The following is a 25,778-nucleotide window of genomic DNA, read 5'->3' as shown; positions in this document are numbered from 1 at the left end:
TATTAAGATGTAATTTATTTGTTTCGTACTTTTCTACCTAATTATCCATCTTGAGGGCAGGTATTTGTAATGATGAAGTTATTTTCTTTTTTTTTCTTTCCCAAACCAAAGTTTCCGGTGATTATTGCGTTATTTTTTGCCCTACTGTAGCTTTAAAGTCTCGCCTACATATTGCTGTTTCATGCTTCTTTGTTATTTTTTATATTTCTTTTATTTGATGGTAGAATTCTTCTTTTTCTGCTCATCTACTCATGTGAAATCAGCTTAATAAACAGTATAGTTATGCCATTAAAAAAACGACCAAATAGTTCTTGTTAAATAGAACCGATTTGACCTTTTGTTTTAATGTTTGTTGTTTATTTTAGAGCAAGGACTTTTGCGCTTTTTGTTGACGATATGTCTTTCACAAACAATTTTCAGCGCTGTATCACCGTCATTATCGGATAAATTTCAAATATGGTACCAATTTAAACAACTGGATTTCGAGTATCCAAATTTTGCGAAAAGGAAATCAGATATAGCTGCTCGCGTCTTTATTCCAGGAAAACCAGCTCCGATTGATACCGATGTCTATTACCCAGGTAAGAACATATTATATTTTGTATTTCATAAAAAAAGTCATGTTTTTTTTGTTCTTATTCATAATTCTTTATTAAGAAAAATTGATTAATATAAGTTGTAAGATATTCTAAGAAACTTAAGGGGGTATGTTCACGCCGCAGTTAAAATGAGTGGCATTGAAATAAACTAACGTTTAATAATTCTTTGAGTTGATGGCAGCACGTACATCATTCTTATATTTTGATTTTCCCGACATTTAATTCTCTGAACAGCGACATTGTTACTAGCGATTCCAAGTACTGGAACTTACTATCGGTACAGTTCGCTCTCAATCGGCAGTATTCTTCAATGTAAGTTGATATTAGTTATTACATTAGTTGAAGTTTCACAAATTCTAATTTTCGGATTGGATGATTGGATCATTTGATATACCTTTAATCATTTACCTTTAAGGTTAAGTTGCTGTTTTGATTTTGAGTGTTGTTCTTTTAGTTTTATAAACATTTTAAATAGTGTATACCAGACTTGTTTCCTAATATTGAATATTTTTTAACAATCCTAAGTACTGAAAATAGATGTAAACACTAAAAAGTGTATTTATCCTACTATACACATTTTTGATTAATTTCAAACATTTACTGATTTTTCAAATTAAAATTTAATAAAAATAATCATATTTTTCTTCATTTTTTTTGTGTAGGTAGTTATGAGAATAGGCAATGCTAATGTAATATAAACAAAATTTTACTAATCTCTATGATCAATAACAAATATCTTTTTATAATGATTTTATGACCATGGTACTTCTACTAAAGAGGCTTTTTGATAATGTACCTAAGGGTGAATTCTCACTACATTTACATTTCTTGTACTTGCTCAAAAATATTTATTTCAAATTGATAAAGAAATTTGCAATTGTTTGAAATACTAGTAAATAATGATCAAAAGGGGATTATCCTAATGCCCAAGTGAATGAAGATTGAGTTAGTATTTATTTATAAGAACAGTATTTCTAAGGAATCTAAAATTTTTTAAGTAAGTTGAAACACGGTGTCACTAAAATAACAATTTTTTTCATATCGAATGTCAACAGGTGAAATCTGTTCCTAGGGTAATTTCACAATTTCATCTCATTTCTAATTATTACTACTATTAAATTATTAATATTGTTAAATTTCAATATTTTTTTTACTTACGTAAATATTTAAATGTACTGACAAAAATTAATCGATGATTACATAATATTGTTTTGTCTGTAAAAATTAAATTTGCCAGAAAGTGAATAAAACTGGAATTAGTTTTAGATAAGTCCCACGTGACATGCTAAAGCTTATGGAATCTATGTATTATGTAAAAACCAGTATTAACCCCTAGTAAACATTTCGAGACATTTTGAGCCTTGTTTGACTTTCAACCATGATTAGAGAGTTATCAAGTAAAATTTTATCCTTCCGTTATTTTGACACGTAAACGCTATTTTTTTACGGTATAAGTTTTAACTGATATGTATTTTAGAGTTATCAAATGGTCGAATTGGTGCTTCACGTTAATAGTTGGCAGCTGTCAGTCAAATGTCGTTTGTCACAGCAAAATGATTAATTTTTTTTTGTTTTATTTCACCCAAGGTATATATTTTGTCTGGTTTTGTACATTTTGGGTTTAAATTTTGTTCTACAGAAATATGGAAGATATTTTAGAACAAGCAATATTAGTTGAAGCAAATGACGATAGAAGATTTAATAGTAAATCATATTTTAAATAGTAACATACAAAATGTACATTCTGTGTTCAATTTGATAGCTTAGAGCCTGAGCAAGCCAAATAGTATTTTCGGTTGCAAAACAGGACATTCTAGAGGGTTGACTCCTCGCACTTCTTTTATTAGTAAAAGGTCATCAGTAGACTTCGGCAAATATGCAAATAAAAATGTAGAAAATATGCGCATAAATATGCACCTGTTTACCCGAAAATATGCAAATATTTTACAAAATATGCATACAAATAAATAAAAAAATCGTAAAATAGTAACAATTTTATTTAAAAAAAAAGTGTACATAACTAAATATTTCCTACTATTCATTAAGATTTACATTTATTTTAAGTAACTACATTATTTTTAAGTATGAATAAACTTATTTAGAATTATGGTAACAATAAATGACCAAGTGGTGTTCAAAATTTTCTAACAAAAACTTGTGGCTTCTGTCTGAGTACATATATTTATATATGGAAAAACTTCGTTCAACATCAACTGATGTAACGGGAGCATTTTTCAAACTAACCAAAACATTTGGTTCTAAATTAATTGTTTCCGAAATATTTCCAGCTAGAACACTGACTACTTCAGAAAGAATATGGTAACCTTTATTTTTTTCCATAGTAGCTTCAAATTTTTTTAAAATATCTTTTCCAATATTACCTCTAACGTTCCGACAACATGACGCAAATTCTTTTATTAATGCTGTACTTTCGAACAATGACAGTTTTGGTGATTCTAACTGAGTAATTGTTTTTTGAACAAAACTAAAATTTGATTTTATAAATGAAAGTTCTTGTTGAAGCAAGTTACTCTGAAAATTTTGTTTAGAATCCAAAAGAGATTGGGAACTTTCATCTGTTAACGTATCAATTATGTTCTTTATTTTAACAAAATGATCTGCATAAAAATTAGCTGCTTCTAACCATGTTCCCCATCGCGTTAAAATAGGTTGTGGTGGAAGAGGAATGTTAGGTAGCATTTCTTTATAAAGTTGAATTCTTATAGGAGATTTAAGAAATACTTTTTTGACACTGGATATCATGGTATTTACAAGAGGAAACTTTTTTCGTATTTCCTCTGCAACTCTGTTTAATCCATGCGCTACACAAGTAACATGTATTAAATCTGGGAAAAATATTTTTAAATTTTGTCCTGCTTTCACCATATAAGGAGCAGCATCCGATAAAATAAGCAGTAATTTATTAGAAGGAATAGTTGTCGGAAGAAAAAAAGTTGCTAATGTTTCTTGTATAAAACGCGAAATTGTCAAAGCATTTGTTTTCTCAAGTTGCTGGCATGAAATAAGATGAGATTTTGGTAAGGTATCTTCTTTAAGAACACCAATCAATAAATGAGCAATATACTTTCCTGAGGAATCAGTGGTTTCGTCTACAGATATGTTAAAATAATTATCTGCAATTTCTTCCTTAATATTAATTAACACCGACGAGTATAGTCCGTTCACATTATTTCTTCTTAGAGACCGATCACTTGGAACATTAAGTTTGCAATATTTTTTTAGGAACGAACTAAAATTTACATTTGCTAATTTTGAAAGCGGTATGTTTGCAGACACTAATGCGCGACACAAGTCTTCATTAAAAGTTTCTTGTTCATCTAATTTTTTTGAAGTAGATTGGAAACATTTAGCCATTGAAGTTTGATGTTTTCCTCCTATTTTTCCTTTTTTTGCAATGTGTGAAGCAGTTCTCACATGTTGGTCTATCTGAAATTTCTTCTCACATGCTATCTATAAATAAAAATAAAAACCTTTATTTTAACCCAACCTTTAAAATATAAAAATATACAAGGTGTTTTTGGTTAATCAAATAACTGGTTTGGAAAAAAAAAACACTCGCTAAGTGTTTTAAATGCAGTATTAATCCACAAATTAGTTTTTGTTACTAACCATTAGTACATCATATAACTTATTTTAAAATTCAACAAAAGTTTTTTTTTGTTAATTCAATTACAATAAAAATAATTGTGTTTTAGAATAGCTGACTTCATAAAAAAAAGTAAAGGTGAAAAATTTTTCTAAATACACACCATTGTATTGTACCATGGACAATTTTTTCTCACTAAAGGAAGCTATTTTTCATTTAAAAACAACCTACGAGTACTAAATTTCAAGTAAATACGTTTATTGGTTTTAAAGTTATTGTTGTTATTAACTAAAAGAATTTAATTTTTTTTAATTTTAACACCCTGTATCTCGAGAAGTAAATAAGTTTGACCCCTCATTAACTATATCGTTTTTTTCAATTTTTCGAGAAGTATCTACAGTCAAACGTTGTAAGTGTCATTTGGAAACACCCTGTATGTATGAAATATTAGATATTTAATAGAAAATATTAGATACTTACAATTTTGCCACAGACTGAACAGTAGATTTTTCCCATATCCATAGACAGCTCTTTATAAGGTTTAATCCAAGTTGAAGCACTGGTTGTTTTAGGCATTATAAAATCACAATCTTCCTTTTTGTTACGCACAACGAGTGTTTACGCTTTGAATATCAAAACAAAAATGATTTACAAATCTGAGCATCAAATTAGAAATGTTTAGGTACCTAATTCAATAAACTGGGAGATTTTGGAAAATCCCTAAATTAGGAACAAAACTATTAGCCGTTTACCTGCTGTTAAGATACAATAAATTGTAGATAGATTTGGGGATTAGATCATAAAATGCAAATGAGCGAACCCTTAGCGATTATCCAATAACTGAATGCCTCAGTGACCGAGACTTTCTAAGAATGTTGAGGGCTACTTAAATTGATCTTCTTTGAAATTGTAAATGTTTTGTACCTGTAGAGATTACGTACTTAGATCATTTCTTGATTAAAATGACTACAAAGTTTTATACAAGAATTGAAATAAATTGGTATGTTTAAAAATTTTCAAATACAGTATAAAAATCTGAACTTTTATGCACTTTATGCAAACTTTTATACAAATATGCCAAAATATGAAATATTTGCATAAAATATGCACAATATGCAAAATATGCAATATGCATATTTGCCGAAGTCTAGTCATCAGTGCTTGTAAAACGCAGCCTTTTTGTCTTTTTCACTATTTCCGTGTTCATAATTTATAAATATAATGAAATATAATGAAATGTTTTATTTGTCTCGCAGATGCTTAACCAAGAAAACACAAAACACGTGTTAACTAATGCACATTGCACAGAAATAAAATTACAGAACAGGAACTTCAATCTCCGAGTCCCGAGTCTTGACGAATTGGTGCGATTCGCTGCTAACGTTGCCGCATATTAAACCCGATATTCGACATACTGTAACGGAGCCCGTAAACGTTAAAATCACTTACGTTATTCAATTTTCATGCTGCGCATGCTCCATTGTTAAAATAACGTTACAGTATTCTCACTCTTTCACTTGATAACTCTCTATTATAACGTCACGGTGCCAAGGGTAAAAATAGTGTAATTGTATTGTTAAAACACTGTGATATTATACAGTCATGATTGAAGGTTACGAGACCAAAATGTTTACTGGGAGGGGCCACTTTGCTAAACAAAACCACGTGATTCGTATTTTCATGATAACCATATACCTACAAAACTCGTTTTCATTGTTTTGCAAATTTTTCTTAAAATCGGCAAACGCCCATCTGTCGCCATTTAATACATCACTGCTGCCTTCTATTAAATGACACGTAAACTTATGTTTCCATCTATTAAGTGACAGCCGAACTAATTTCTTACTACTAAAATGACAACTTGTTACTGTAGTATCAAAAAAATCCCTAGTTTGCAGATTTTAATTGTAATTTTAATAAAATCAGGAAAAAATACAAAATGAAAAGAATCAGAAAGTCACAATACAATTTTTTAATTTTATTATTGGATTTATGTAAAGCTAACTGCGATATAATTAAAATATGATTATTTAATTTAATTTAATCAACAGTAAAGAATTCAAGGCAACTACAAGACAATTCAGAAGTCAGAATGGCGACCTATTAACAACAATCAAAGATGTATTGAATAGATGGGTGGAATACTTTAACCAGGCACTTAATATAAAGGAAGAAGAAGAAAACCTGGAAGACGAAAGAGATGAGGTAAGGGAAACAGACGAGAGGGAAGAGGAACCACCAGCGATTCCTGAAGTTAAAGATGCAGTTAAAAAAACTAGCCAGAAACAAATCACCCGGAATAGATAATCTCCCAGCTGAACTATATAAAGAAGGTGGCCATAATACCATAATGGCCATATTGGCACTACAGCAGCTTATAAAAGAAATATGGACACATAAATCCCTCCCCAATTTTTGGAATACTGGAATACTTTGCACCATACACAAAAAAGGAGATATCCTTGAATGCTCTAACCACAGTGAAATTACGCTGCTAAATGCAGCGTATAAAATATTTTTCCAAGTACTATGTCATCGTATGGCACCATATGCAGAACGGACAGTAGAAAAATACCAGGCTGGTTTCGGAGGTGGTAAATCGACAATTCATTATATTGCAACCCTGAAACAAAATTTATGAAGTATGGCATTGAAATTCATCACATATTTATAGACTACAAAGCAGCTTACGACTCTGTCAATAGAAGAGAAATATTCAAAGCAATGAAAGAGCTAGGAATACCAAATCAGTTGGTAAATCTAACATAACTAACTCTTAAAAAAAGTTGAATGTAGAGTACGAATTCCGGGAGAACTGTCTAAACCTTTTAAGACAAATAACGGGCCAGGCCAGGCGCCAGGGAGACCCTCTCTCCTTTATACTGGTCAATCTGGCACTGGAAAAAGTAATACGTATGTCACAAATCACAACCACTGGTTCAATATATAATCAATCAGTGCAAATCCTGGTCTATGCTGATGATATCAATATTGTTGGAAGAACGAATAACACTGTACGAGAGGCGTATGTAGCATTAAAAAAATCAGCTACAAAAATGGGTACTACTAATAAACACCAACAAAACGAAGTATATGAAAATAAGCACGCAACCACAAATACTGCAACCACTTGTTATAGAAAAAGACGTCATTGACGCAGTGAACGAATTTGTATACATGGGAACGCTCTTTAACACTGAAAATAATACTACCGCAAAATTTGCACGACCTATTATGGGCTCAATCTCCTCCTTAAATCCACAATTATATCAAGAAATACAAAAATAAAACTCTGCAAAACAATAATACGTCCAGTCCTAACATATGGTTCAGAGACCTGGACTCTATCAAAAAATAATGAAAACATGTTAGGATATTTCGAAAGAAAACTACTAAAGCTAATTTATGGAGCAGTGAATGACAATGGAGTGTGGAGAAGACGATACAACTTCGAACTATATAGAATATACCAGGAACCTGATATCGTAAAACATATTAAGATAGGACGTCTGAGGTGGATAGGGCATGTAATGCGGATGGAACAAAATGACTCAGCTAGAAAAACCCTCCTTCATAGACCTATTGGTCAGAGAAGAGGAAGACCTAGAACCAGGTTCCTTGATAACATCGATGAAGACATGAGAAATATGGGAATAAATGCTTGGCGGAGAAAGGCGATGGATAGGAACAACTGGAGAGAAATTCTTGAGGAGGCTAGGACCCACGTAGGGTTGTAAAGCCAGAATGATGATGCTAATGGTTATTTAATAACGAATTATTAGAAGAACCGATGATTGAATAACCCAGAACTGAACGCAGCTTATTAAATGATTAAAATATTAAACTGCGTTCTAGAAAAAAAAATGACAACGTGAAAACCCGGAGAAGATATTAGAAATAACAATGGAAAACACCTTATACAGATCTTTAAAAAAATGCGAATTTGTATTAGTTTATACGTATTTTCAAAAGGATGACATTTATAAATATAAATGAATATAATCAAAAAAATAATGGAAATAATAATAGACCCAATCGTGATACAACAAAAGCGAAACCTATTTGTTAAAGATATACATGTTTAAGTAAAACCAGAATGTGGATTTAACCAACATCTCTGTTAAGACATCATTTTTTTATTTTCAGCTGGAAGAAATCCTGTAGTATTCGTTACGATCCCAAGATTCCAAGATGGTATTCCTGCTACGTTGGGTACCGTTGTTCTTGATAAAAGTCGAAATCCAATTATTAGACCTTACCCTGATTGGAGTTGGCATAAAAATCCAAAAGATTGTAACCCATCAAGAATTGCGTCTGTATACAGAGTAATGGTGAGTATGCAGTATTAATTTAGTATATTTAAGACCCTTATCTTCAATAGTCGTAACTAGTTTCTTTCACTTTTTCCTGTCCTTCACTCTTGTTCTCTCCAGTTGCTTGTTCCTATTTTTTCCATGTCATTACGAACGTCATCAAACCCCTTCCTTCTGGTCTCCTTCTTCTTTTCTCCCTGTATTCTCCTGCTTCTAGAACTCTTAGGACGTTTCTTATTTTTTGGCATTAGTAAAGTATGTCCTAACCATCTAACTCAATATGTCCTGTGTTATTTTGGGTCTCTTATAATCTCCATTTTTTTTGTTTCCAAAGGAAACAAAAAAAAGTTTTTATTTTTGTTTTTTGCGTTCAGGTTCAGGTTAACCATATGTTAGGAGTGGGCGTATTATTGTTTTGAAGAGGTTTATTTTTGTATTTCTCGATATAATTGTGGATTTAAGAAGGAGATTAAGCCCAAAATAGCATCTGTTAGCCGTGCAAATTCTGCGGTTTCTCTGCGGTAGTATTATTTTCAGTGTTAGGAGCGCTCTCAGGTATACAAATTCGTTCACTGCTTCGATGACGTCGTTTTCTATAACGAGTGATCGTAGGATTTGTGGTTGCGTGCTTATTTTCATATACTTCGTTTTGTTGGTGCTTATTATTAAACCCATTTTTGTAGCTGATTCTTTTAATACTACTTACGCCTCTCGTACAACGTTTTCCGTTCTCCCAACACTATTGATATCATCAGAATAGGCCAGGATTTGCACGGATTTATTATATATTGAACCAGTGGTTGTGATTTGTAACATCTTCTTCTTCACGTGCCATCTCCCCTAAGAAGGTTGACAACCATCATGGCAATTCGCACTTTCGATGCCGCTGCTCTAAAGTGGTCAGCAGAAGTGCAGTTAAACCAAGCTCTCAAATTATTTAACCAGGAGATGCGTCTTCTTCCGCGACTCCTTCTACACTGTATTCTTCCTTGCATTATTAATTGCAACAAGTTATAACGCTCGCCCCTCATGACATGTCACAGATACACTTTGGGCCAAAATTAACCGGCCACCTTAAAAATGGGTAATTTTTGATGTCTTATATCTCTTAAACCTGTTGTCCGATTTAAGTGATTTTTTTAATATATTATAGTCTTATTTCTTGACAATATCGTTATAATAATATGGTTGCTAAACAGGTAAATTTTCATTGTATACCGGGTGTACGAATTAAACTGTGTTTTTTCTGAAAGTTTGCATCACCCTGTGCAATATTCTAGCATTTATAAAATATTGAAATTAAAACCTAACTATGGCTTTATGTTTTCTCAACATTTTGTATTTTGATTTATTTGCTTATGTCGTATAATAAAAAAGTTAGGTAGTTTAACAACTAGCCATGTTTTTCATCAATATAGACGATTTAACTCACCAGAAAAATTAACCCCACTACCTTTATTATTGTTTTGTTTACATTACCTGTGACAGTTTCTTTCCTAAATTTGTGTCATTGAAGGATTTTTGACATATAGTCGTTGTACGACATTGTTGCAAATTAAAATTGTAATTTTATATCATTGTGAGCGAATATTGTTTAAGTTGAAATTTTGGTGCTTATTTATTGTTTGTGATTTTAAAAATGCCACTCGTTCCAACTGACGCTGTTAGGGCAGTGGCTTAAGTTGATGCTGGTTACATTCAACGTCATATCACTGGTATACTCGATGTACCCAGAAATACGATACAAGATGCCATCAGACGATTTCGGGAGACATGATCGTACAACCGCAGGCCAGGTCAAGGCCGAAAACGATGCACTTCAGTTCGAGATGACCGCTTCATTGTCACTAAAGTATTGAAAAATCGCTTTTGCACCGCCCCTGAAGCTCGTAGGTCTCTTTTTGAGGTGAGAAACGTTAGTGTGAGTAGACAAACGATTAGAAGAAGAATGTCAGATATAAACTTGAGGGCTTTTCGTCCAGCTCGCGCACCACAACTGCTCCTATAACACCGTCGGGCTAGACTTTATTTTGTGCGAGAAGATGCTAACTGGACTATGGCAAAATGGAAGAATATACTGTTCTCAGATTAGAACAGAATAGCTCTAAACGGTCCAGATAGACGCCAACGTGTCTATAGGCGTCAAAATGAAAGGTTTGCTGCATGCGCTATAACCGAAACAGTGACTTACCGAGGAAGGTCAATTATGATTTGGGAGGGTATTTCTTACTAAGCGCGTACTGATCTTGTTGTGTTCGGTAGAGGCAGTATGAATGCCCAAGTATACGTGCAAGAAGTTCTCCAAGACCATGTCATGTCTTTTGCACCATTCATTGGTGATAACTTCAGACTAATGCATGACAATGCACGTTGCCATACAGCAAGATTTACCTGTGAGTACCTTAATGACCTCGGGATTTAAGTTCTGCCATGGCCAGCACACAGTCCCGATCTTAACCCAATTGAGCATATCTGGGACAACCTTAGAAAACGGGTAAGAGGTAGAGTACCAGCTCCTGCAATCTTTGAAGAGCCGAAGACAGCTGCGGTAGAGGAGTGGCACAATATCCCCCAATCTGATATCCAGGATAGCATGAATGGATTGCCAAACGGGCTCCAAGAAGTCCTAAGGGCTAGAGGCGGCAAAACCCATTATTGATACCCAATTTTTTTCAATTAGACTTTGATTTTTAAAATATTGTTAATTTTTTTCGAAGATTTTATTCATTGGATTTTTACTGTTTAATGACGTTTTTTTAAAAAGATTAGTTTTTTCTCTTCCGCGGAGATAAAAATTGATAAAAAACATGTCTAGTTGTTAAAGCACCTAACTTTTGTATTATCCAACATAAGCAAATCAATCAAAAAAAAAATGTTTAGAAAGCATGAGGCTATAGTTATGAGGTATTCCACAGGGTGATGCAAACTTTAAGAAAAAAACACAGTTTGATTCGTACACCCGGTATACAATGAAAATTTACCTGTTTAGCAACAATATTATTATAAAGATGTTGTTAAGGAATAGGGCTATAACATATTAATTAAATCACTTAAATCGTACAACAAGTTTAGAAGATATAAGAAATCAAAAAATACCCATTTTTAAGGTGGCCGGTTAATTTTGGTCCAGAGTGTATTGCAATTTTCTGACTTTAATTGTATTTAAAACGTCTTTATCTTTTCCCATTCCTCTCAACACCTCGACATTCGTGACTGTATCCACTTCTGTAGGCCCATAACTCGAAGGCTTCCAATCTGTCCGAAACATCTTTCTTTAAAGTCCAAGCCTCTAAACCATATAATAATACGGAGAACACCTAGCTCAGAAGTCTTATCTTTAAAGAAATGGAAATGTCCCTGTTGCAGAGTACTTTTTTCAGTTTGTTGAAAGAATTCTTTGCCTGTCCTATTCTTGCCTTAATCTCTTCTGTGTACTCATTATTTTCATTAATTATTGTACCCAGATATTTATATTTTTCAACTTTTTTAATTTGTTCTCCATATATTGTTATGTTTTCTTGTCGCTGTTGGGTTTTGGTAATTTTCCATAAATTTTGTCTTTTTTGTGTTTAGGGACAGTTCGTTTTCTTCACTGACTTCTACCACTCTGTCAACCATTTGTTGTAAATCCTCAAGATATTCCGCTAATAAAATAGTGTCGTCGGCAAACCGTATATTATTGATTGGTCGACCATTTACTTTTATTCCCATAGTTAGTTCTTCTAGTGCTTCCTGGATTATTTCCTCTGAATACAAATTAAACAAAGTAGGAGACAGGACACTGCCCTGCCTAACGCCCCTCTCAATCTGTATTTCATTTGAAAAGACGTTGTTCTCTTTTATCACAGCGATCTGATTATAACAGATAGCACTAATGATTCTGATGTCTCTCATATCTAAGTTTTTCTTTTCAAGTAATTCGATAAGACGGTTATGTCTGACCTTATCGAAGGCTTTGTTGTAATCCAAGAAACACATATATACTGACTGATTAACATCCATGCACCTTTGCACAAGTACATTCACAGCGAACAGGGCTTCCCTTGTTCCCAGTGCATTTCTAAATTCAAATTGTGTGTCACTTACGTCCTGCTCAAGTTTGTTGTGTATTCTCCGGTGTATAATTTTTAAAAATATTTTGAGCGTATGACTCATTAAACTTATTATTCGGCGGTCTTGGCATTCTTTTGCAATTGGTTTTTTTGGTAGTGTTATGAATGTTGACATCAGCCAATCTCTGGGAATGATTCCTGTACTGTATATTGTATTGAATAACTCGACAAATATTCCAATTTGCTGTTCTTCTATTAACAGTATTATGTCTACAGGTATTTCGTCAGGACCTGTTGCCTTGTTGTTCGTTGTTCGCTTTATCGCCTCTAATACCTCATCTTCTGTTACGTCTGGGCCGTTGTCGAACTTTGCCTGCTCTAGTACTATCTCAGTACGTTCGTCTTTAAATAGCTCTTGAATATATTCCTGCCATCTTTTAAGCCTTTCACTGACGTTTATAATTATTTTGCCGACTTTATCCAGCAGTATGTTTGAGTTTTTCTTAATATTAGTGCCTGTTATTTCCCAAATTTTTTTATGAAGGTTTAAGTTATCATGTTTCTCTACCAACTATTCAATCTCTTCGCATCTGTCACTATACCATCTTTCCTTTGCATCTCTGATCATTCTCCTTATTTATGTGTGTATAATATTATACATGTTTTTGTCTTTGGTTTTATAGGATCTTCTTGCTTCCATGAGATCCAGGATCTCATCGGTCATCCATTCATTTTTGTTCTTAATAAGCTTAGGTGTTAGTGTTGTCTCACCTGTGCGTATAAGAGCATCTTTTAATATATACCATTTCCTGTTCGCATCTTCAGTAGGAATAATTTCTATTTTAGTGAGCTCTTCTTTAATTTTTAGTGTGACTTGCTCTTTTGTCGATGGATCTTTCAAACGGATACTTGTATCCTCTCTACTTTAGTTTTAGCCACAAGCTTTTTTAGATTAATTCTAAACCTTCCTACAACTGGGTTGTGATCTGATCTCACATCAGATCCGGGGTATGATTTTATTGATTTTATAGAATTTCGGTATCGTTTGCAGATGAGAAGGTAGTCAATTTGTGATATACGTATTACTTTTTCCCGAGTCAGATTGAACAGTATAAAGGAGAGAGGGTTTCCCTGGCGCAGCTCATTATTTGTTTTAAAAGGTTCAGACAGTTTCCCCTGAATTCGTACTCTACATTCAACTTTTTCAAGAGTTAGTTTTGTTAAATTTACCAACTGAGTTGGTATTCTCTTTCATTGCTTTGAGCATTTCTCTTCTATTTACAGAGTCGTAGGCTGCTTTGTAATCTATTAATATGTGATAAGTATCAATGCCATATTCCAGTGTTTTTGCCAAAATTAGTTTTAGGGTCGCAATTTAATGAATTGTAAACTTACCACCTCTGAAACCAGCCTGGTATTTTCCTGATATCCGTTTTGCATATGGTGCCATACGGTGACATAGTACTGTGGAAAATATTTTACACGCTGCATTTAGAAGCGTAATTCCTTTAACAAAAAATAATAAAAACATGTTAGGGTGTTTCGAAATAAAAGTACTAAGGCAAATCTATGAAGCAGTGAATGACAATGGAGTGTGGAGAAGACGATAAAACTTCGAACTTTATATAATATGCCAGGAACTTAATATCGTTAAATATATTAAGATAGGACGTCTGATGTGGATAGGACAATACGGATGAAAATGACCCAGCTAGAAAAATGCTATTTGATAAACCCATTGGTCAGAGAACAAGAGGAAGACCCAGAATAAGGTTCCTTGATAACATCGATGAAGACATGAGAAATATGGGAATACGTGCTTGGCGGAGAAAGGCGATGGATAGAGACGACTGGAGAGAAATTATTGAGGAGGTTAGGACTCACGCAATGTTGTAAAGCCAAAATGATTATAATGGTGATGATATAATCTCCATTAGCTCCTGGTTTGCTCTTCTGCACTATTTTCCGTTAGCTACCCGTATACCCACCACCAAAAGCTTTTCTTAGTGTGAGTGATTGATAAGTGAAGGAGATTGGTGGTTGCGTCTTGACAGTTATTCGCAGTGTCGACCGACTTGCGTAGGATTGCGAAAAAGTAACTAGGATGATTGCCAACAGGACACATGAAGAAGAAAAAGGATATTTTCATACTTTCTGTGCTCTAAATTACCATTCATCACTGTTATGTTTACTATTTTATCTGACTGTATAAATAATGAGATGTATATTATTCTTATTTTTTTTAGATCGACGAATGTAATAGACTTTGGGTATTAGACAGTGGAAAAATAGGAGATCAAGTCGATTGTAATCCTCAACTTTTGGCTTTTGATTTAAGGACAGTAAGTAATAAAGATTATTTTAAGGCAATACACTATTTGGTAAATATCCTATAAAGTAGATAAACTTTCAAATAATGAAAACGTAACAGTCTTTCATATTTTTGCTTTTGTTTAGAATAATACAATAATATAGTTACAGTGTTCTTAATACCACAATTGAGTAGCTTTGATGATACTTTGAAATTATTAATAAACAAAAACAAAGACTGGAATTACAATTAATCTTGTATGAGAATGAGAATCAGTTTTACTTTTCAACTGGAATATCTGGGTAAAGTCAATGGAAAAGGCGTACCATCTCGGTATAGAAAAAGTATAGAAATTTCTACTGCGTTATGGTTTTTTATTAACATTTAAACATAAATAGCGACTTTTTCTTTCATTTCAATATTGTGAAAAAACTACGCATTTTAAAATGAGGTATTCAAAATTAAAAAAGGTTTATAAACAAAAAGTTTTTGCAAATTAAACCCAAAAATTAGCATTTTATTTAATTATCTATAATTATTAAAATAAACACTGAAAATATTTTAAACAATTCTATAATAGGAGTTTTTTTTGTAGTTACTATATGTGCAAAAGATGGGCTCGATCTATTAAGTAGTTTTTAAACAAATCTATTTGACCTTTCTTTTGATTTACTAACTTAAACAAGTTTCCACAATGTTAATTTAAAAATTCTCTCCGCTTCTGTGGGTCTTACAAAAAACTTTATTTTTTTAAAAGATGTGTTTTTCATAAACTTTCAGATGGTAAATTTTAGTTTTTTTGTCAAGGTTAAAATGGCGCAGATAATTTAAATGTTTATAAGACTAAAAATGGTAATTTATTCTAAATCAATTATTTGTAAGTGAACAATTAAAAAATAAAAGAATTTTTTAAAAACAAAAAAATTTGAGATCTTACACAAAGAATGAGTCCCTTCTAGGTATTGACAAAGCACTAGAAATTTAAAAATGACCTTGTTTTTCTCAAATGGTATAAACAAATATAATTAAATTACGTGACCCATCGGGCCCATCTTTTGCACATATAGCAACTACAAAAATCTACAAAAAAAAATATTTTTATTGTTTATTGTAATACTTATACATAATTGAAAAATGCTTTCGGGTACACTTTGCAATAACTTTTTTGTTTATAAATATTATTTAATTAAGACAATCTCGTTTTAAAGATCAAGTATTTTCAAGAAAACTATCTGTTGAACGAGTTCATTTTCAAGTTTGTTCACAATATTAAAATGAATGAAAAAGTCGCTTTTTCGCCTTAATGGTAATAAAAACCTATAACGCAGTAGAAATTTTAATAACCACATGATGGTAATTTTTCAATTTTTAAATGCTTTTTTTCTTGTGGTGGTTAGACTCTTTGACGCAACGGGTGCATTCGCGATGTGTTGTGTAGTAAGTGGCGAAGAAGGCGCGCGTGGTGCTGGATTATTCGACATGTCGGTTTATTGAAGTGCCAAATTAGTGAAATTCTACTGTATTAAAAAATTAACTAGATATTCTATATTTTCTGTGTTAGTAAAATTCAAACACAAATGGGTATTTTATTCGAACATAGATTTGTCATTTTGAAACCAAAATAAGAAAAAAAAACAAAGCAGTAGATTGGATATTATAACCCTTTGTTGCTAACCTATGGTCTCTGAGACCGAAATCACCAAAATTTGCCGAAAATTGCTGATCCGCTTCGATCCAAATGCTCTACATTGCAGTAGCTACTTAAAATGACGTTTTCTATTTAGTGTAACAGCGTCGTTGACATAGTGTGTGCATTTTTCCCGCTTAAATTAAAATCGGTCTCTGTGACCGAGGTTAGTAAACCTGTTATTTTTCTATTATAAAATGTTTACAATAGTTCTCTCTTTGGCGTTTGTTTTTAGTGCTGCAACTTTGTGTTGCGCACATTTTTTATAACGATGGGAGATTATGAAAGAGAACAAGAGAGAATTCAAATACTATGGAATAAGTTAGAGAATCAATCTGACAAACAACAAATACAAGACGATGACGATAATGAGAGCCTCGTTATTGACGAATTGGAAACTCATGACCACAATACTGAAACTTAGGAAGAATTTGAAGAAAATAGTTCTGATGAAATAAGCATGTTTCCTCTCGAGTAGCTGTACGTTCTTGTGTCCAGAGGCTTGTAACGCAAGTGCCTGGCGTGGTGCCTGGCGTAAAAGGAGTTGTAAAACAAAAAACAGGAGCCCTCGAATTGAGTTTATTTTTTACGCTGAATTTATTGGAAATTATCGTCGAAAATACCAATAAATGTATTTTATTAAAAGAGTACGCTTAGACCTATAAAACAGCCTGCCCAATAGACGTAACTGAGCTAAAGGCATTTCTAGGAGTATTATACATAGCAGCTGAGAACAAGAGTAACCACCAAAATGCCGCTGACCTTTTTAGAACCAAATGGTAATAAAACTACTCGAAAAGAGTTCCAAAAATGTGACAAACTAGTTGCAATAAGAAATTTTTTTGACGTCTTTGCTTATCTGCCAAAGCATTATTCAATGTCCAACTTTACAACGGTAGACTAAATGCTGTTGGCATATTGTAGGTAGCAGGTTGTTGATTATTTTGATGCAGATGTGGGTTTTGGGTTTATATATACAACAAACTACGGAAATATGACGTAAAAGTATATGCTCTTGAAGACACGAAAATGTTTTATATCTCATCAATGGAAGTATACGTCGGTAAGCAGCCGAATGGACCTTATGAAAAAGATACTGTTTCCTCATTTAAGCGAAACTATAAGAGGTACAAAACGTAATGTTATCATGGACAATTTTTTACCGCTGTAAATGTGGCAACTAAACTTTTGAATGATTACCAGTTGACAAGTATAATAAGAAAAAATAAGAGAGCGATTCCTCCGGAGTATAAATATTCGACGACCAGTTAAAATAAATATGTTCAGCTACCAAAATAATTCAACTTTTATATCCTATATTCCGTGACGTAATAAAAATGAATTACTACTCTTAACTATACACTTCTCAGATGGAATTGATGAAGAAACTCAAACGTCGGAGATCATCAGAGAATATAATAGAACTAAAGGGGGAGTAAACGTCGTGGATAAACTGTCAGCTTGTTATAACTGCTTTAGACCTATCTGCCGCTGGCCAATGGTTTTGTTTTATGGTGTAATGAATATAGTTGGCACAAATGCATTCATAATTTACAAACGCATTAATATAGAAGATTTATAGAAAGATTTTTTTGAAAAAACTTGGATATGATTTTCTAACCGATCATATAAAACGAAGAGTTTAACAGGACACTAGTACTAAAAAAATTCAATCAAGACTTTCAGTAATATTTGGCACGCAAATTCATTATCTGTATTCGGAATCTATATTCAGAAAAGCATTAGACGAGGTTCAAGGTGGAATCAAAATTAACGGAACCAGCATAGACAACATCAAGTACGCTGATGATACCGTCCTAATAGCAAGCAACGCACAAGAACTACAAAATATAATAAATGCGGTAGTTTGTTATAGCCAACTGTTCGGTTTATATCTAAATGTTTCCAAAACTAAAATTCTAGTATTTTCAAAGATACCAACAAACGTACATTTGTATGTCAAGGGACAAATAATAGAACAGGTAATTTCCATAAAATATTTGGGAGCAAATATCAATATCCAGTGTAATCCAAAAAAAGAAATCTTGTCAAGAATCGAACAAGCGAGGAAAACTCTCATGAACATGAAAACATTTTTTACAAGATCAGACCTTAGTCTAGAGCTCAGAATTTGAAACGATCAGATTTTAGGTTTTTTCTGTTTTGCTGTATGGCTGTGAAAATTGGACAATGGACTCTAAAACAGAAAAAAGAATAGATGCATACAGACAGCTGCTGAGAATTCCATGGATACAAAAAGTTACCAATGTTGAGGTACTTCGGCGCATAAGTAAACAAAAAGAATTACTCAGCATAATTAAAGAGAGAAAAATACAATACTTGGGTCATGTGTTGAGATGTTAAATATATGAATTAATTCAAATCATATTGGAGCAAGTAAAGTTCAGTGCAAAAGATCAGTTGGAAAACACCAGAACTCGTGGCTGAAAGACCTGAGGAGGTGGTTTGACCGCTCATCCACAGAAATCTTTTGTGCAGCAGTTTCCAAAGCTACAATTGTCATTTGGATCACCAACCTTCGAAATGAGAGGGCGGAATAAAAAGAAGAGATTAATTATCATGTTGTTACTGCCCAAGTAAAAAAATCGTAAAGCCCGTTACTGTTGCTACAAGTGCCCCTTTATGTGTTTGGAGCATTTAATACCCTTTTGTGAAGAATACAGCCGCCAGGATGATACCGCAGAGCAGTGGCGCACCCAGGGGAGGGTTTGGGGATTAGAACCCCCCTTAGGGCATATATAGTAAAAAATATATAAAGATTAGTAAGAAAATATAGTTTTTCTGTCACACAAAATATAAAAAATCCAAAACGATAATTTAATAATTAAATTACCTGTAACGACCTGTACATGTGAAACGTTATTCTCATCGCTGAAAGTACTAAAGACTTATTTAAAAAGTTGTATTAGCGAAGAGAGACTAAATGGTTTAGCATTGATGTTTATCCATCAGGACATTCAAATAGATAAAGAAGACGTAATAAACCATATGGCTCTGAAGCAACGCCGTTTAGACATTTTATTATAAATTTAATTTGTTTACAAATTATTCAATACTCAGTGGAGAAAATATTCAATAGATAGTGGAGAGAAACATAATGTATAGAGAAATAGGTATGAACCCTGTGACTGTGAGAGAGATGATTGTGAAGATGATGGGAAGTAAGGAGGGATGGAATTATGTTTACAGTGACATCCGAACAATAATTAAAATGAACGAAGAAGAAGAGAAACACCCACCGGACCAACGGCAAAGATAAGATCTAGAAAAGAGAAGGGAGAGTTCCAAAAATGTCGTCAGTCTTACAGCGGCCATCTCATTTTCGGAGTACGGTACTTGCGACAGTAAACTGGGCACAAGTAGGAAAGGGTAGGATAGGATAGGATACGATAGAGGCAGGATAACAGATACCTGAATAGTTGGCACTGCTATTTTTAGTACTTTAATTTAAACTAAAACCCAAATTTTGGAGGTAGCATAAAAAAAATTTCGGTGCCTAACCAATCCCTCCGCCAGGAAAATTCTAGGTGTGCCACTGCCGCAGAGATCGAAGAGTAGTTTTATTGACATTTAAATTCAGGTGACAATATTTAGTTTGCTACAAAAACTAAATTTTGTTTATAATATGTTTATTGTACTCTTCTTAAATTATTTTAATTAATTATATGTAGAAATGCTTCTTTTTTAATTGGTTTCCTTGTTTATTAATTTGTTTATTTTTAACATTCATCCCACCGAGTATAATAAAACCATAAAAGCATATAAAAAATCGTGTCAATAATATGGCAATCTTTTTATAAAAAAACTAAAATCCAACAAAAAATTGTCTAAACATTAATGAAACTTTTGGCTTTTGCTTTTAGAATCGACTGATTAGTAAATACGAAATACCAAAGGATCAATGGACCATAAACTCAACATTTGTAACACCTATCGTTGATATTATAAGTAGAGAAAATTTTTGCGAAAATACATACGTATATATGGCTGACTGTATCTGGGATAACCCGTCCATCGTAGTATATGACCATCTCAACCGGAACTCGTGGATAGTTCAAGATGAAACTATGAAACCTGATCCAAAGTTTGAAAAGTTTACGATTGACGGTAAATAGTTTTGTATATTTTAATTTTAATTCTTTATATCCAATATACTTGAGATCGTGTAGTAGCAAACTAGCTATATTAACCGTTTTAACAAAAATTTAAAAAAAACGCCATCAAAAAAAATATTATGTCAATAACTTTGTTTATTGAAAGCTTTTAATGAAAATAATACCAAAACATTTTCATCCATTTCATCCATACAGAAAATCACCAAGAAAAAATTCAATGTAGAATCACTGGAACGACTTTATAAGAGAAATGTACCCAAGGAGACTAGCACAGAAGATACAGCTGAAACAAATAGACGATATCGAAGACATAAACGCGAGCTGGGAGAAAATGAAAAACAACATTGAAGAAGCAGCAACAGAAGTTCTAGGAAAACGAAGTTATACTGAACAAGAGAAACAACAACAATACACCATCGTTCAGAAAAGAAATAAAAGAGAAATTAAACATCAAATACTCCAGAATCCCGAGACACCTAGAGAAGAATACGAAATAAAACAAAGCAGTTGGTAAGAGGAACAAAAAATTAACACTGGGAACAGTTTAAAAAAAGGATGGAAAGCGACTTCTACGGTAAACAAAAACAAATATGGAGATTCATACGTATCTATACGATTCATTCATATCAAGAAACCAACGGAAAGAAATGGCAGAATTGAAGGAATACAATAACATACCAGCAAACGAATGGGAAATATACCTGACGGAACTGTTTAAAGGAAAGGAAAATAATAATCAACACAATAACGTACTTGAATTAAGACACGAAATAGAAATCAGTTTTCAGGAAGTAGAGATAGCCATAAATTTACTTAAAAATAGAAAGTCACCAATACCAGACGGAATAACCAACAAGCTTCTTAAATACACAGGAGAAAGTATAACCCTAGAGATGACAAAACTTATACAAGATATGCACTGCAAGATATTAGACTCATGGAGAAATAGCATAATGATACCAATATTCAAGAAAGGAGATAAAGAAGATCACAACAATTATAGAGGTATATGTCTACTCAACACCTCACTTAAGCTTACTACAACAGTCCTAACCAACAAAACCAATAAACTAAAAACTTTATCACATGATCAACAAAGATCCAGAAGATCCAGAGTAGACGCCGTATTTGTACTGACAAATTACAGAAAAGGCCATCGAGTACAATAAACCAGCATATCTATGTTTTATAGATCTAACAAAGGTTTCCGATCGCATACAAGTCAAAGATATCTTACACCTACTGTATAAAAGAAATATACCAATCAATATTACACAAACCATCAAAAACATCTGCTTACATAATTGAATACAGGCAAAGGTAAATGGAAAGCTAACACAGTGTATACCAGTACAAAGCAGAGTCAGACAGAGTGACACGGTGAGCCCACTTCTCTTTAATATAACAATGGACCAAATTATACAAGCAGTACGTGAAGGTTATGGTTACAGAATGGGGAACAAAAAATCCAAATATTACATTATGCAGATAAGGCCACATTAACCGCCGTGACAGAAGACGAGTTCCAAAGATTAACACATATCTTCAATACAACAGCCAAGAAATACAATATTATAATATCACCAGAAAAAGCCAAATGTATCTAAATACCCACTACGATGTAAAATCGAAATTGTTGGGAAAATAATAAAGCAAGAAGCAAGGGTTAGATATCTGGGAATAGATATAACTAGTTATGGAGATGTTGAAGAAGAAGTACGACAACAAAGCTTAAAAGCAAGTAAAGTGGCGGGATCTCTTAATGACACAATCTGGAACAACAAAACCTAAGACAAGACACAAAAACAAGAATCTGTAAAACAGCAATTAGGCCTATATTAACATACACGGCGAAGACAAGACCTAACACATCTAAAACGAGACGACTACTAGAAACAACTGAGATGAAAATACTTCGACGAATATCAGGGAAAAGTTTGTTGGATAGGGAGAGAAGCGAAAACATAAGAAGAGCATGATAGGAGAGCAACATAGAAGACATAAAGGGTTGGGTGACAAAACGGATATACGGAAACAGGAGTGGAACGAACACATTAGTAGAATGGCAGGGGATAAGATAGTACGAATAGCACGAGATAAGTCACAAAATGGGCGAAGAAGTATTGTGATCAAGAAAAGATGGTGCGATAATTTAAACAATTTATAAGGCTAATATTAAAGAATAAACAGGCTTTAAAGCCTACATACAAGAAGGAAGAAGAAGGAGAAGAATAACTTTGTTTTTATTTGCAGGTACATCATTTGACTTGCTGGACGGGATATTGGGAATGTCCCTTACTCCATTTATTCCTGGACTTGGTAGACGACTTTTTTATCACGCCATGAGTAGTGATACAGAACATTATATTAAAACTTCCGATCTGAAAAATAAGTATTTATGGGAACTCAAAAGACCTTTTCCAACTCTTTTTAAGGTGAATATTGTTTATATATGTTTTCAAAATTAAGAATATTACAACACATATTTTGGTTAATTGTTCGTGTTGTTTATAGAATAGAAAAATTAGCAAAACAAACCATTTTTTTTTGCTAATTTCTCTATTCAATAAGATATTAATATTTAATAAGAATAATATTCAAATTTTTTGCAAAGATTAAACGTCATTTCTTACTTCTAAATAATATACAGGGTGGCCCTTAAGTAATTGTAGAAAAAGAAACAGTAGATTCTACAGTTTTAAATATTACGATTTAAGTCAACTTTTTTTAATAAAATGTTATTAAGAAAGATACAGGGTGTTAAAGTAGAAATTTAAAATTTGATTTTTCGCTATAACTTTCATGTTTGAAGCATTAATGGCATAAATTTACGCTTAACTTTTTTGCTTTTCAAGTTAGCCCTATTTTTGTAAGTAAAATATTAAAGATACATTATTTTAACAAAAAAAAGGTATACTTCTTAATAACCTCAAAACTTAACAGTTTTCGAGATAATCGCATTTTATATTATTATTAACTCTTAGTTGTGATATTTGTGCGGTAAAGCACAGAATACCTGCGAATAAGCATAATTATTAGTTCATTTTTATAAAAACAACTCACAGATGTTAATGTAACATAACAAAATTCTTTTTTAAAGCTGCTTATTAGAGCGTTTCTATCTTCTTCTTTAGGTGCCGTGTCCGTATTCAGACGTTGGCCGTCATCATGTTTACAATTTTCTGAAACCTTTCTCTATCGCTTCTATAAGCTTCTATACTGGCTTTATATTACATTTTCGGTATAGTAAAATTCTAAGGCGAGCGTCACGGAAGCAGTACGGCGAGATGGCGTCACGAAATACCAGTCTTCACATCGATTTACTACTCTCCATCAATTCGTTTCTTGTGATCATATATTTTTTATGGTTAGTTGGTAATAAATTCCTTTTAAACTATAATTAAATTTTATTTTTAAACATCTTGTTCCAGCCATAAGATCTAGCCACTCGATCGAGCATTTTTCAAACCAATAAAAGCTTATTATGAGAGCGTTTCTGAGAGCTGGACTGGTTTCCATCCAGGACAGGTTCTCTCCATTTACCATGTGGCTGGTCTCTTTTCCACAGCATTTGCAAAAACTGCTACTGTAGATATAGCAAGAGAAGGCTTTCGGTCTACAGGAATCTACGCAGTAGATAAAAATATTTTTTCGGACGTAGAAAAGAAAGCAGAAAAAGAGAAGGATAGGAAAGCATTACTGAAAAATCAAAACATCAAATCTCAAAGTGCGAAAGTTTGTGCAGCCAAAAGAAAAGTTTTCGACGAATCATCATCTGATAAATTAATAGTAGGTAGTCTCTTATCAAGAAAGTATTGATTCTTATGACATTCATTCTTCCGATAAAAATGGAGGAAAACATTGAGGTTGTACCAAATATTTTACGTGATGATTTTGTCGTAGTGAAGGTTTTTGGAAAAAAATCATAGAGATTATTTGTCGCCAAAGTCTGCCAAGTAAATGATGATGGTTATGAAAGTATATTTTTTTAATTAAATTTATATACATTAACCTACTACATAGCCTCCTGTCACAATAGTAGTATTTTTTGTTTATATTTAAAATTTGATTTTAGTTGTCATTTTATAATCAAGTTTAAAAAGTAATAATATCAAATGATTTAAATATCTCTTTTCGTTTTAGACTTATGTTGGAACAAGAAAAACACAAAGTGCTGCAGAGGCAATTGACAGTACCGGAGTACAGTATTTTGGTTTAATAAAAAATATTGAAGTTGCATGCTTTGCCACCAAAGGAGAGTACGGCATTCCGGGAAACTATACAGATATTGTAGCGAATAATCAACAAACATTGCAATTTATTGGTGGTATGAAGGTAGGAATCATTTTTACTGTCATGTTTAAACTATTAAGAATTTGTTTTATAAAAGAAATATATTAAGGCGGATATTTTACAACATTGTTCTGAAGCTTTTTTTGTGGTATCTTAAAGCAATAACCATTTTAATGGGAATATGCCACAATTGAAGTTTAAAATAAGTGTATTGACATTTCAATTCCCACTTAGGAAATCGTTTTCAAAATACAAACATTAATACATTAAAGAAATTTTGCTTTTTGGTGAAAATTTTCCATTTTTAATAATTTTGGTGGGTATGTCAAATTTTTTAAAATTAAAAAAATTATTTGTCTGTACAGGTCAAAAATAACCCGCATAATGGAGACGAAGAGTTAATTATAATAACATCCAGATTCCAAAGAGTAATAACGGATACAGTAAAATCAGGGGAAATTAACTTTAGAATCCAAAAAGCTTCTACTTCGAACCTAAAAGCCGGCACAAAATGCGACCAACATACTACCTAAGACTACGGGGACACCCAACGTCACTCCAGCACCAGTCATTTTTACTTTTATTTATTTTTATGATTTTTACATTTTTAAAAAATTAAATAAAATGTTTTGCATATAAAATTATTTATTAATTTTATTAACTCTGTTAATAGAACTACAATATACGAATAATCAATTATATAACATGGATATTATGAATAACTCAATGAAAAACCTCTAGTTCTAGTCACATTGTCTAAACATCACTTACATGAAGGAC

At 32.7% G+C, this 25,778-nt stretch overlaps 1 protein-coding gene across 1 annotated transcript in view; it reads left to right on the top strand.

Annotated features, from left to right (window-relative positions):
• Positions 1–25,778, top strand: part of LOC140445633 (dopaminechrome tautomerase-like) — a 31,086-nt gene extending 5,308 nt beyond the window's left edge. The window contains exons 2-8 of the mRNA XM_072537843.1: positions 366–581; positions 8,353–8,537; positions 14,818–14,913; positions 20,454–20,697; positions 22,959–23,140; positions 24,849–25,040; positions 25,364–25,778. Coding sequence (XP_072393944.1) covers positions 366–581; positions 8,353–8,537; positions 14,818–14,913; positions 20,454–20,697; positions 22,959–23,140; positions 24,849–25,040; positions 25,364–25,531 — 1,283 coding nt within the window. The 3' untranslated portion in view covers positions 25,532–25,778. The remainder of the gene's footprint in view (positions 1–365; positions 582–8,352; positions 8,538–14,817; positions 14,914–20,453; positions 20,698–22,958; positions 23,141–24,848; positions 25,041–25,363) is intronic.

Source organism: Diabrotica undecimpunctata, chromosome 7, assembly GCF_040954645.1.
Source record: "Diabrotica undecimpunctata isolate CICGRU chromosome 7, icDiaUnde3, whole genome shotgun sequence".
NCBI lineage: Eukaryota > Metazoa > Arthropoda > Insecta > Coleoptera > Chrysomelidae > Diabrotica > Diabrotica undecimpunctata.
Note: the sequence above shows the minus strand (reverse complement) of the source record. Positions and strands in the feature narration are given on the sequence as shown.